Below are 15065 nucleotides of genomic sequence, written 5' to 3'. Positions count from 1 at the left end.
CTCCGTGGTGCACTATAGCTAGAATTTATATAGTGCTCGTTGCATTAACATCAATGCAGAGTGAATTAGCCGAAGGTTGCACTGAAAGCTACCCCGAATATGAAAACATGTTCCCGAGAACAGAAGCCGAATAATGGCATGTATATCATACAGAGGTTAGGGCGTTGGAGGATGGCAGGTTCACCGACATGGGATTGATATTTTATATGTTCGAGCAAGCTTAAAAGAACGAGGATAGACATCCGTAAGCAAAATTTTATTGCATAAGCATCAAACAAACGGTAAAGCAAAAATTGTTTACAGCGCAATATTTAATCTATTACCCAGAACATTACATGAATTGTATAAACACCACAATCAGGGGTGGAATTTAAGATTTTAAGCCATCCATTAGGGAACAAACTTTATCGATTACAAGTTAGGAGGGAAATTGACATGATTGCATCGAATAAGTGCTGGACCTCCAGAAGTATGTGCACCAAGATGGCGCACAACCTGAACATAGTATGTGTGTACCAATTAGGATTCAGGTTGCGCGACATCTTGGTGCGCATACTTTTGGAGCACCGAAGTGCTTATATATAGTTCTGTCATTCAGATAAAAAATTGTTTTGTAGGATTTGACATTATACAGGCGATAACATATAGGGTGACCATAAAGTCTTAAAAAAATGAGAATTTATCAATACCATATATCGTTTTGGCTCTTACAGATGCATTAAATGAAGTAAATTAAACAATTACTGATTCAAAACAACAAACCTGGTTAAGATGACTGAGAACTGACTTCATAACAAAATTGAAATTTTAAGGGGAGTTTTATGGACACCATGTATAACCAAATATAAAATATATCCAAATGGTCAAAGGTTAATAACATTTGTAACAGTTTCGGACACAAATACGGTCAACCGATTAACCATTCATTTCCCCAAACTACAAGCATAAATTAGAGAATTACAATAAGTGAGGAAATTAAATATAATTGTTGGCGCTTCAGAGGTAATTATGCAACAATGATTGAATGTTGAGCCTTAATACTATAAAATACAAAAATTCAATCTCAATTATCAACCTGTAACTATGCTTATGACACATACACTTTTATCACTCATAAATACCCAAACACAGACAGACTTGTGGTGGAAGCCTACCCTACAGTACAAACTAATATAGAGTTACGAGACAGAATGACCATTAATTAACAAAATTATGCTTAAAATTCAATAAAATAATCATAATACAGTCGTGACTACAGTCGTGAAAAATCATACAAAAAGTAGCCCTATGATATATAAAAAGTACAAGGAAGAAAAATGTAATTAACAGTGCTTATATTAACATATAATTAACAGTGCATTTGGTTATAAGAACAGTGATTTTAATTAATTTATTAATTCTTATATGGATTAATTGGTTTAGCTAGTGAGAAAGAAAATTAAAAAAGTGTGGAGTAGTATACTTGAGTGAACTAGAATTCACAAAACTACTGCGACAAAGACTACCTCATGCTGTTTCACCTCCACAACAAAGTCAATTATTCAAATTCCAAATTGCAGCAATATATGCCAAATTATTTCCAATATGAAATATACATACGAGCCAATAACTGACTGATTGATAAAACCCAGATGCTAATAGTTTTCGATATGGATTAGCATGATTACCGACATAGCACACCCAAAAGCATACTCGTTTTGAGCCATTGCGCACACCAGATATTCTGCTAGTTTTGGCCACAGTTTGCATAATAAAAAGCAAATAAAATCACTTATCTTTGATTAACAAATACTAGTTGATATGAATATTATTTGCATAATTAATGGCTTGATAGGTAACAGTGCTCAATTATATAAATTAATTAAAAATAAATCAAACATACAATTGTGATTTAATTAAGAATCCTAAAACTATTTAAAAAATATGAGATTCAAGTCTAGAACTGACACAATAAAAATTGAACGGATATCATTACTAACAAATGAATTATATAAAACTAGTATTTGATTTTTCAACAAAATCAAAAATAGGAACTTAATACCAGTATATAAAATTGGTATTCCAATCCAGGGCTGTTGAGTCATTGCGAGGCATGTTTTCATTGGAGCAGAAATTGATCATTGAACATGAACTCAATTTTTTTTTAAAAAGCTAAGCTTTTTTTACCAAGCTTTCATATAACCGTCCATCAATTAAGGCCTGCATATGCCAAAGTTTTTGTAACCAAAATTCGATTAAAACGGAACTCGAGTCAGATATTTTGGCGCAGTGGTTCCCAAATGGTGGGGCACGTCCCACAAGGGGGAGTAGACAATATTTTGAGGAGGGAGGGGGAGTGAGGCTATTTAAAAATAAAAATATTTGTCATATTTGATCTTGCCTGCCTTAATTGAATCGAATATTAACATTTCTTTATTTTGAATATTATAAGGGAGTGCATGGCTTAAAAAGTTCGAGAACCTCTGATTTAGAGTCTGGTCGATTGTGAATTTTCTTTAACAGATCTATTTGAATCTTTACATTAGGTAAAAGTACTTTTATGATTGTGTACAAGAGACTCTTTTTGGAAAATGATTCAGCTAAACCAGTGGTTCTCAACCTTTTTCTTCCATGGCCCAGTTTCATTGCACAAAAATTCTGTGGCTCATCAACTTTCTCATGCAAGGCAGGAAAACTATAAAAAAACATGTCCTCAAAAATAGGCGCTGTCACTTTAATAATTAGAATGAAAATTACCACTCAGTAGCAGAAAAAAGCATCATCATTCATTGGCACTACAATCAAAATTAACTACTTTATCAATCTCTAATAGATTTAGGGCCCATCTGTTATCTTACTGTGGCCCATAAACCATTGGTTAAGAACCGGTGAGCTGAACACTTAGCATGGATTTCATAGAAAGCACAGCAGTTAGCTAGATACCCTGTAGCAACAATGATCCTAAAACATCAGCAACTACACTTGTATTATTTCATCATCTGATCCAGAATTTCTCCTGACCAGACGAAATCCAGCCTGTTTTTCTGTCATTTCCATCTGCCGTTGCTGTTTCTTCATTGCAGTGTATTCCGTTTTCATTTTTCTAACAATCCGAGAATACCAAACTCCAATGACTAAACCTGCAATCTGAATACATTAATTTTGGTCAATCAAGCATGAGAAGAAATCATCAAAAAGGCAACAGGAACATAAAAAATAACAGAAGATAATTTTTAAATTGACAGAATAAATAGAATATTTAAATCAGTGGTTCACAAACGGTGAGGTGCGCTCCACAACAAGGAGAATTTGAGAGGGCGTGAAGCTAATTAAAAACAAAAATATTTGTTAGATCTGATCTTGCTCTCCTTGTTTTGGATAATTTCAATATTTGCGTTCCATCTACGTTTTCTCAACATGTTTTTTGAATGAAACATACGTTCGCTTTTCCATCTGTTATTTATAGCTTATTGTTAGCTAGTTATTTTTGAGGTGGTGAGACTTGTCAAATCCTGGGGGGAGGGGTTTGGAGCAAACCACAACGAATTGACAACAAAAAAAACAGAAAATGCAAACGGATATTTACCATATTCGAAACATAACTTTGAAGGCCAATAAAATATAAGACACAACTCTATATCAAAACGGATAATATTATATATAGATGGAAAACTATAATAGACTATGAAAGTACATACAAATCAAACATTTTACCGATTTTTTAAAAGCTTGTAATGTTTGCTATCTATTACATGCATTATTTTTAAATAGCGAGTTTGAAGGCTTGGCGGTGTGGCGCATCGTGCTAAGCGTTAAGAATACGCTCGTCACCACACCTCTGATTATCCTGTGTGGGTTTGCATTAGTTTGAAATAGCAAGTTTTAAGTCTTGTTTATTATTACTGAATATTTATTATATGGATGTTAATATTGATTGACCTTTGCATTCATCACATGATGCACGGCATTAGTTAGACATTCACTTCGGCATGCATAGCAGTAAAATTAAGTTATTTCGTCAGTTAATTCTATAAAAATGCTGTTTCCTCTCTGCAGGAACTTGGAGACCCTCGCATTAAAAGTTTTCCTGCTTCAACATTAGTCAAATTTGGATGCCTTGATTCCTCTCGCACGCTTGCTGTTGGCGTAAATTTGCCTTCCGAAATCAGACTTGGTCGTTTGACATAACGTGGATAGCTGTAACGCTTATCACTGCTGTCAGAAATCAAATTTTCCTCATCTAAAGCCTTTATATCAATTTCAGTTTGTATTTGAAAGTTGCTGTCACGTTGTTTTCGCATGATATCCGCGATGCAGCTGGCATAAAAAGTTCCCAATAATATTCCCGTTATCTGAAGAAATATTTCAACCAATGGGAATGCAAAAATGAAGCATGCTACATCTATTAGCAATCATTTATACGAACAGAGAATAAGCATAAGCAAACAAGCAAGCAAGCCAAAGCAAATAAAATCAGATCACAAAGCCCTTGATTTCAAAAGTCACCTTTGCATTGATTGATCATGGCAATAAATCAATTGATTGACTCAATGTCAAAGACTTTTCACAACTATCACTATGAAATGTAACCATTAATCTCCCAATGTGACATGATTCTAAGTTTATCAATTTCTCCATAATGAAATGAAGATATTGTCATAGGAGTAGAAACCTGGTCTATTTCATTAACCATTATAATCCACTAAATATTTACAGTATATTGAGACAGGCTTGATCATGAATTTGAATTACTGGAGAAAAATAAAACAATACACAGGGTGTCTATAAAGTCCCTTTACAATTTCAATTTTGTTATGAAGTAGGTTCTCAATACATCCTATTCCTAATCAATTTTGTTGTTTTTTAATCAGCAATTGTTAAAGTATTTTTACTTCATTTAATACATCAGTGAGGGCCAGAACAATATATGCCATCGATAAATTCCCTCTGCAATTTTAAAAATTTTCAAGACTTTCTGGACACCCTATATCATGGTGGTCCAAGGTTGTGGGCTCCGCGGGCCACAAATTATTTTGGCATTGGTCGCCGGCCACAATAGTACCAAGAATAGATAAACAGTGCAATACAAAACAAGCGCTCCTATTGTGTAAATATTTATCAGGCATTGCCAACCTAGGCTAATGAAACCCGCATCCGATGTTTAGTTTTCTACCATGCCTATATTGTTGGCAAATATTCCAGACCAAAACGATAGAAATCCAGGTAACAACTAACAATTCAGACTGCCCATCACATCTTCAACTTCGCTAGTTGCTTCAGCTAGCCATCATACTAGTCAATTCAGTCACAGTGGTGATATAAAATCAATATGACAAACGATTTTTCTGATTTATTTTATGAGAAGCAATTGAAAATACGATATTTTGATTACTCTCCGAATGCAGCGCGGGCCACAGATAATGGAGCCTGGGTTTGGACCACCCTGCCCTATATAATCAAAAATATAAATCAGAGAGATGACTGAATTCTACGACACAATTTGGAATTGCCATAGAGCACTGACTGTACTGTGGGATCTGATTTTGGAGCCTGCACATGAAGATTGTAAACGAACTAAGAGACTATGAGAGTACGCATAAATTAAAATAAAAAGCGAAGAAACTAAAATGTAATACAAGATAGAGAATTGATTTCTAGTGTGAGTAGGAAATATGAGGAGGGCTACCGCTAAAATTTCAACCACTGAAAATTTATTAAAAAAAAAATTATTATGATATGAATAGAGAGACCCAACATCATTGGGATTTAAAAAAACTAGAAACCATCAGCTTTGTTGATAATAAAGACCTATCAGTATGTATCATCTAACTCAGGGTGGTCCAAACCCAGGCCCGCGGGCGACATGTGGCTCGCCACTTCAATATCTGTGGCCCGCGTCGCATTCAGAGAGGAATCAAAAAATCGCATTTTGTGTTGTTTCGTCATAAACTTAACCAAAAAATCTTTTGACATATTGTGGCATCACTAATGTCACTGAATTGACTAGTGTTATGGCTCGCTGAGGCAACTAACGAAGTTAAACGAGCAAAGTTCTTGGCACTATTGTGGCCCGCGAACAATGCAAAAGTAATTTTGTGGCCCGCGGAGCTGCCAATCTTGGACCACCCTGATCTAACTTTTTGTTAGTTTAGTATATGCTATAACAATATGTCTTTCACCAAGCCACCAACTATTGTTAGTCACACAATGCATGCACATACAATTCAAAAATAAATCATTGAAGGAAAAATTAAAGTTATCAAGATTATAAATTTTTTATAGATCCAAGGATTTTAAAAACGAATATAATGTTCATCATCGTTAATTAAATAGGTTTTTAAAAAGAGCCTGATTTTTTTTCTTTTGTGCTCAGTGTTGCCATATTTTGCCATTAATACTTATATGATTTAAAAAAAATCATAAACAAAAAAAAACCAAGATGTAAGGATTATAATGTAGAACCACAGATTTCCAAGATAAATCAATAATTCTAATACATTCAAAATTGGTTTTATTGGATTATGAAAATAATTTTGTATATGTTTGTTTGGAAGTTTGTTATAAAATTTGAGATCTGATGGTATAAAAAATTTATTCATTCAATTTCTGACATTGTAAAAATAGTAATTCAATGAAAAAAACAAGGTTCATCTCAACTATACTGCATTACTAAGTTAAATTTTTATGAAAAAATGTGATTTTTGCATGTTATCTGTAAAATCTAATCAATTTAAAAAATATTCTATATTCCATATGCGAAAATTTATTTCCAGAATGTATTCAAAAAAGAACCTTATAATTTAATTTATTCAAAATAAAAAATTTATTCAATTTTGGCACCCTGCATAGAACATAGACCACACCATCATTCGATATTTTAGATGACAATCGAGTGCCACACAAACACTTGAAAACATAGCATGCAAAATTGAAATCAAACTATTCAGATCTAAAATCTAACCTGTGGTAAAAACACTCCCAGTAAAATACCAGCCAGGACATTAAGATTGATCAGGAAAAAATCAATAACAGCATTGATGCATCCTTCAGTATAAACAAAACTATTGGCTTCAAAAATCTGAAAAACAATTGAAATATTGGAGATGGCAAGGCTTTGCAATATTTATCGATTTGATGACAAGTATTTTTTTAGCATGATACATCAGCTAGCGAAAAATCATGGAAGACTCCGATAATATTTTAATTCAATTCGACTAGTATACTGTCAATTGATACAGCAATTATAATGAAAGTGAAATAATCAACTTTACAAAAGATTACTCAAAAAGCCACATAGAACTGAAAAAAATTTAAAAATCGATTGCCATGGACTACGGTGTTGGCTAGCATATAAGAGCATATCAGATGATGATCTATTACAGTGGTTTCCAGCTTTTTGTTAAAAACAATCCAAGTGAAAAAAATCCAAGTGAAAAAGCTGTGCTTTTTTGACGAACTAGTTTTGAAATCTTGGTGTGGCTTTACTTAAGCAAAACAGCTGCTAAGTTTGTTTTTACACTGTGATACACAACACACAATTACACACACAATACACAATTACTATTGAGCAACATTCAATGCGATTACAAAATGAACAATAAAATTTACTATAAAATAAATGCTGTAACTTTTAGGTTTTTGCTGAAAAAACAAGCGACCCAAGAAATTTTCAGGCAACCTAAGTTTGGGTTGTGGGGGTGGCCCATAGGTTGAGAAACAAATCTATTCGCAACACAATGAATGACCCTATTACCTTGAGATTTATGGTATCATATCCACACATAGAATTGATGTTGATGGTTCCATTCTCTTGCAAGCAGCATGAATAAGGAACTCCACATGCAGTTGGGCCTGGTGCAGTACAATTGTGATAAACATTCACTTCCCAGTCTCTGTATAGTTCTCCTCCACAGCATTGGAACTGGGAAATTGATGAATTGAATGTAGCTTTGTACAAATAGATTAAATTTACATGAAATAAATTCTGTGCTTTACATTGCAAAGTAAATTATTTAAATGGAACTCAATTTATGAAAATGTATGTAAAGGGTGGATAGGTACCGGTATATGTTTTGGATCACTCTTTCGATACATTTTAGAATTTTATACAAGTCATGATGGCTCACTTTATTAAAGTAAAACTTAGCAGGAATCCTATTTATACAAGATGAAATGGCACGGTCAAACTTAGTAAGAAACCGGACTAAATTGTGGGCTGTGCACCAGTGAATCTGTGCATTTATTTATAATAAGTGTTGCAATTACACATTAGCAGTTTATTAAAAAAGAGCTAAGTTGAAATGTATATCACAAGTTAAGCTCAAACAATTTTAACACAAATAGGCTGATAGTTGAATGAATGTGCAATTATTGTTGATGCAAACTACCCCCATAAACAGTTTCTCGTGTTGAGTAATTTCAACCATTATAAGTCTAGTTAGCAAATATCTTACCTCTCTTTGTACATAATCTATGACATCTTTCATATCTCGATCATCATAATACGTTGTCAAACCTTTCAATATGAAATGATTCACGAAGTCTTTTGCCTGCAAAAAACAATGATTTAAATGTTGGGTGGAAGAAAACCTAGCAACCCTTGCTAAACTAGATAGCGAGACCGCCGACTTATCTATCAGCAGTTTGATTCCTTCGTTCTGACTCAATAGCGACACCACGTGTCTCAACACTAATTAATTAATAACTCGCCAATTATACGACATAATTCATCCAAAATCAATAGGCTTCTGGTCCGAGATATGATGAATGAAAATGTATTCAACCTCGCTTTCGTGAGATATCGAGCATAACATACGAAAGTGTCCAACAGACAAACGAGAATATCGGTTGGAAACCGAAGACTTATCGATCGATAGTTAGGGGATCCCCCAAAACAGAAACTGCAGTTTCGATTCATCCGCTCTTGTAACTTGCGCACTGCGCATCGCACACACACACTCGGCGGGTTTCAAAATTCTCTCGCTTTACAAAAATCTAGATCACTATATCAATAATTGATTGATAACTCGCTAATTATACGACATAATTCGCCCAAAATCAATAGGATTCTGGTCCGAGATAAGATGAATGCACATGCAAAATCTGGAGCAGATTCAATCCCGCTTTCGTGAGATATCGCGTGCATCTAACAGACACACACACACACAGACAGACATACATACAAATACCTATCAATATACTTACCGATCTTAAGATCGATAAGTAACAAACAAATACCTATCAACATACTTACCCATTAGGATATTAAGTCACAGTACCAAGGAATAATTGCCAATTTTAATCGATACAACAGTATTGTCCCGCTCATCTACATTGATATTTAGAGATACCACGCAAGACTCGGCAGTATTATGCATCAAACTAAGCGGTAGGGCAGGGATTCCCAAACCAGGGGTCTCGACCCCAAATTGGGTCGGAGTTATAAGTAGGTAGGGTCGCAAACAGGTCATGGGGTCGCTGAGGTATGGTAGAGGATGGATGTACAAAACATCCAAGATTTGACAAACCATGTTAAATTTAGCAGTTTGTACCATGGCTTACTGTAAAACAGGCCCATAGGTATCGCTCTATGCTTAAGCTATAGAAAATATAGGTGATTAATGTGACATCACTGTTTGGTTTTAGCTTATTTTACTTAATACCACCATATGACCAAACTTAAAAGTCCAGTAAAAAAAGCTCTAAAGTTTCGTGAAAAATATATAGGCTATATTGACCTCGGGTCGCAGGACACTTGAAAGTTGTCTTTGAAGTTGTCCTGAAAAAAGCTTGGGAACCCCTGCATTAGGGATACGCCTGTCCTCGCAACTCTGTAATTAACCTGTAATGGTTCGCTTAATAAATCCAGCAGGGTGATAATTATGTGCAAGAAAATTGGTGGCTTTGTCGTCTGCTGCTATCCAGACCATGTATCTGGAACAAATACCTTGCTGACTAATCCCATACCGACATGGTCTGGTAATCAGATGAGAGGTCGTGGAATGCCCGGCATTATGATTAAACAGTCTTATCGTCTTTCATCTCTCCTAGGATAAATATGTACATCCAATGTAGTTCTGGACCAGATAAAGCCAAATGTGATATCATAATACTCACAGGTTCCTTGAACACAAGAGCAAGAATTCCACAAGTCAGCTCGATGATTACAAAAAATAGAATTGAGTACACAAACTGAAAAACAAAAATTGATACTGTAAGTAAAGACATTTTCTGAGATTAACTATATACGAGTCTTTTTCAATTTTCCTAGCTTTGGTAAGCCAATCATGAATAAAAATCAAGTTTACATCATTGAAAATAATGAATGAGAAAGTAAGTTTTCCAGTCCAAACATTTTCCAGTTAGCTTACAGTTATATATAAATGTATATATTAGTAATTAGATATATTTCAAAAATAATGCAGGGCACCCATAAAGTCCCTTCGCAAGTTCAATTATGTTATGGAGTCAGTTCTCAATGTATGTTAACAAGACAGTTGTTTTTAATCAGCAATTGTTCAAGTATTTTTACTTCACTTAGTACATCTGTTAGGGCCAAAACAATATATGGTATCGACATTTCCCTTCGCAATTGTAAATTTTTTCAAGACCCAATGGACACCCTATATTATATTAATTCTACATAATCTCTACCACAGAAAATTTATTCAAACCTTTGACAAAAGGAGTAAGACAAATATACCATTTTTTCAAGTATGTACAGATAGGGTCATGAACCCATGGGGGGCACAAAGATGAATTGCTTTCGTAAAATATCTTTGAAGGAATTATGTTTTGATTTACAGCTTTGTGGAAATTATAGATTCTTTGTGTTTTACTCGGGTTCAGATTAAACTTTCACAAAATATATACAGTGAAATAAGTGCACATAATTTATCCACTCACTGTTTTCAGCATGCATAAGTTGTCTCTGAGAGCTCCTATGCCACCTAATGTAGCAAATATGAAACAAAAAGATCCAATAAAACAAAGAACAACAGACGGAGTTAGAAAAACAGCATTTGCTTCTGATGAATATTGCTGTCGCATGATTTCAGAATAAACTCCCAGTGAGATTAGGCAAAATCCAAGAAGCTGAAACAAATAAAAAATTAATTAGCATAGGATGCGGTTTACATATTTATCCCGGGGAGAGGAAAGGCGTTAAAAGACGGCTTAACCATATGGTGAACCACGGCCTCTCATCTGATCACCATTCCATGTTGGGTATGGGATTAGCTGGTTATTTGTTTTCGGAAGCACGAACCTAATGGTAGAGGAAGCCGTAACGTAAGCGACTGGCGGCTACGTGAACCGCCCTATGATGACGAGGAGTCCAGCAATCCTCTGCACATGACCATCCCCGCATGGGATTCGAACGTGCGAACCCACACAGAATAATCAGAGGTGCGATAGCGAGCGTATTCCTAACGCTTAGCAGGGTGAGCCACACCACTACTTGAATAATAACAAGTTACAACATAATTTACAGATTATACCAAGATAAAGTATTCATAAACAAATGAATTAATTTTGACCTCTAACATGATAAAAAAAAGACAACACTGAGGATGGAAAGCCACCAAATAAAGTTACAAGCATGAATAACCTATTACATTGGTGTGGGCAGTGAAGTATCACATGGACGATACCCCCTTGTAACATAGAATATACAGTGAGTGGAAAAAAATGCTGAGATGATCCCTAATCTGACTTCCAGCTTGCAAGTAATGTCATGACTCATAATACATGAATACAAGCTAGATGCTTACTAATTGGGCTTCAATTATTTTAAGCTTGGAAGTATACATGCATATAAAAAAAATGAGATGCTTAAAAATCATGCTTATTAATGCTTGTGAGCATAGTGATATTTAGGGCTGGGCATTTCGAATCGAATATTCCGATCGAATAGTAAATTATTCGAGTCGGTTTAGAGCAAAATTTTGAATCGCCGCCATCTTGCTTTTTTTTCCGCCAATGATCGAGGTGAATTCCCCAATTTTTTTTCAGCAAAGCCATATTTTTTCAACACAATTCTGACATATGACCAATTGCTGCAGTGGCCAGTCAGTTATTGATAAAACGTGTCTCTAATGGTGTGTTAATAACGCTCAGTAATCTGTCTGAGTAACATATTCTATTTATTCAGTAATTCATTGGTTGAGAGGACCAATTAAAATAAAAAAGTGCTTACAATTATATATTTTCAAGTATTCGAGATTCGATTCTGAAATCAGAAGGTATTCGAATATGCCCAGCCCTAGTGATAATATGTCCTGATCGCATAACCAATGGAAATACAAACAGTGAAGTGACAAATATGATTAAATGAACATCCATGCTTACCGAAGTGAAGTCTGTTAAACTCATTAGGCCGACTATATCCACAGTGTTATGCAAGTGAGTAAAAACATCTCAATTGAATGTGATTCACTATCATTTTTGTATTAATTGTAAGATCATACTAACGTATGAAATCAAACTTACTCTTGTTGAAAAAAGGTTTTTGATTGAAATTATTTGAAGTTGAGGGACTTTGTTGTGTGTCTTTTATACAGTTAGTTTATTACGATTCAAAAATAAAAAACAAACAAACACAATACATTTCAAACGGATAAAAATATCTTAAAAATTATATCATAAAATCTTACCCAAAATATAAAATTATACAGTAGAAGTAAATTCTTCAGCCAAACATAAACACCTTCCTGATCACATCCCATGCACCAGCAGCATATGCAGGTTTTAATATTGTTTCCTCCATCAACACCGTCTTCAACTATGCCTGGAAATTATGGTATATGAGTATAATCTAATATTTGTTTCATTTCACAATATTATATCAGTATAAGGGGTTTCTGGTTTTTCTATTACAAGGTTTTCGAACAAGTGGCCAAATATTTTGCCCACCTAGACTATCGGGCCATATAAATGTGAGTTAAGAAGTTACAATTTATGAACAATATTTGGGTCTAGCATAGTTTCGTACCTAAAGAGCTTTCAGTGGGCGTAACATAACAATTTTTGCATGTGTCAATCCTAACCCTCGCCTGACTGTGTCATCCAAAAATTACGTCACAGTGACCTAATAGACCCAATCAAGCTATACAAACTGTCATCCGAGACGCGCAGACGATCACCCGGAATACAACCAAGCTATTTTTCTTGTCGCAACGATCCTGATATGAGAGAAATCGCTACCGTTAGTGAGTTCTCTTTCATCGGCACAGATGCAACTTCGGGCGATCATAGATAGGTATACTTTGGCAAGCTCTATGACATGATTGTGACGTCGTAGTGATGTAATTTTTGGATGACATAGTCAGGTGGGGGTTAGGATGGAAGTTCGGATAGAAGTTCGCTGGGTACAAAACTACACGAGACCCCAATATTCACAGTGTCACAAACGCAAAAATGAAAACGGAAAGCCTCGTGCCCAAACTAAATTTAATCGAAATCTCAACAAACTCCTTGAGCTAAAACATCAAAATTTTTAGTTTGGTACTGGAAGCATCAGGCGGGCCACATCGTCAGGTATACGATATATATTCATAATTTTGCAACAAAAGGCATAGCAAGTAGATACTGGTACGATAATGGGCTGTAGAATAGGAAAAAACATCCTAACAAAATTTTGAATCCGACTCATGGTTCTGTGGTTGAAGACAATTTTGACTCACAACTCAAACTAAACATTTACAACAAAATGTGCATGACCTATTGGATTACCGGTATCTGTTGTAAGGGGTCAACGTACCGGTAATGTTCTTAGAGTTGACCTTGACTACAACTTTGAAATTAGAGAAAGAGAAGTCTCCGTCTCCAGTATCAATAAAAATATGCCAAGTTACAGACTGACACAGCATTAGGTAAATAGGCCCATATTTCTCAGTTTAATATTTTTAAATTTTTCGTAACAAAATCAATACCGGTACTTCAGTACTTTACTGAATTACCGTATTACTTTTCTAAGTCGAAACAGTACATAAAAAAATATCGGTAAGATACGGTACCTAATTGACGAAAACAAAAGTAGGCTAATTCTTACCGGTACCATCTGTCACAGTTCGATTGTATACGGAAGACGTTCTGCTTTTGGCAGATCTTATACCGCAGCAACAAAGGCATTCTGCCTGGGTCCCATCCTTTCCTTCTGAAAATTTCATCTTGTGAATGTAAATCCACTACTTCACCATGTAGATATCCAACGAAAAGCTAGCAAACAGACAACTATAATACATGAACAAACATACGAATATACCGTAACACTTGAATCATGGAACTGCAGAACTGAATTGAATAGGAAAATAAAAAACGGAATATCTTCTTGACCTTCGACCCCAGAAAAAATTTGATCTACTGTGCGCGTCACAGGCGCACTTGTTTATCGCATAAGTTTTAGGCCGCGAGCCGAGGCCCTGAAAGACGCCTAGAAAGAGAGTTTCGTAGCGCACATCAGGTAACTACCTGAAAATGATTTTAAAATATTCCTTAAAAATTTAGTAACAAATATTGCCTTGTTCCCACTTCAAAAAGTTGCACGTATTACGGAAAAGACGCTTTTACTACAAGAAATATGTCGACACCTCAAAACCAAACAGTGCTAAGTCCACTTTTCCAAAAAATGACATTTTTCAATTGCTGATTTTCCTGGACTTAGCTCTACATTTTGGTCTATTTGCCTTATCTCTAGGTGCTCTAGATCTCAAGACAGCTATGGACATTAACCTGCTTTTTTTAGGGCATTTGAGAACTAAACAGAGCTGTGTCTACTATAGTGGACTAAGCTCTGGATAACTGCATTGTAAGTTGGGGCTAAGTCCGTTTTTTGGACATAGCTCCTCTCAAAAAATATAATACAAAGCGCTAAGTTCGTTTTTTGGACATAGCTCCTCTCAAAAAATATAATACAAAGCGCTAAGTCCATACCAGCCTCTATAATAACATAATAAAGGGGCCCTAAGTCCAATAAAATTGTTTCTGGTCCAGAAAATTGAGAGCCAAAAAGGGTTAAGTCCAAAAAAAACCCCCCCAAAAAAAATTGGGGCGGAGCACAAATTTTTTTATACCATCTAAATATGGCC

General features: G+C 35.1%; 1 protein-coding gene across 2 annotated transcripts; it reads right to left on the bottom strand.

Annotated features, from left to right (window-relative positions):
- Positions 1-241: 241 nt before the first annotated feature.
- LOC120344417 (tetraspanin-15-like) lies at positions 242-14297 on the bottom strand. 2 transcript variants are annotated; one of them, XM_078112587.1, is made up of 8 exons: positions 14030-14293; positions 12633-12766; positions 10885-11073; positions 10096-10170; positions 8433-8528; positions 7733-7900; positions 6941-7057; positions 242-3126 (listed from the first exon to the last, which is right to left on the bottom strand). In XM_078112587.1, exons 1-8 carry the CDS (start codon positions 14145-14147, stop codon positions 2956-2958), a joined length of 1068 nt encoding a protein of 355 aa, XP_077968713.1. In that variant the 5' UTR covers positions 14148-14293; the 3' UTR covers positions 242-2955. The 2 variants fall into 2 exon arrangements, with proteins under 2 accessions (XP_077968713.1, XP_039269578.2); XM_039413644.2 differs by lacking the exon at positions 242-3126 and adding an exon at positions 3133-4331 and having other exon boundaries at positions 14030-14297.
- Positions 14298-15065: the final 768 nt, after the last annotated feature.

This window comes from Styela clava, chromosome 5, assembly GCF_964204865.1.
Source record: "Styela clava chromosome 5, kaStyClav1.hap1.2, whole genome shotgun sequence".
Classification (NCBI taxonomy): domain Eukaryota; kingdom Metazoa; phylum Chordata; class Ascidiacea; order Stolidobranchia; family Styelidae; genus Styela; species Styela clava.
Note: the sequence above shows the minus strand (reverse complement) of the source record. Positions and strands in the feature narration are given on the sequence as shown.

Excerpts from the sequence above, each read along its gene's own strand:
- LOC120344417 (XM_039413644.2), bottom strand. The coding sequence starts at position 14,147 with ATGAAATTTTCAGAAGGAAAGGATGGGACCCAGGCAGAATGCCTTTGT. Across the intron at positions 10,171-10,884 it reads ACTTATGCATGCTGAAAACA|TTTGTGTACTCAATTCTATT; the intron begins GTGAGTGGATAA and ends TTTGTTTTTCAG. Across the intron at positions 7,901-8,432 it reads TAGATTATGTACAAAGAGAG|TTCCAATGCTGTGGAGGAGA; the intron begins GTAAGATATTTG and ends TCAATTTCCCAG.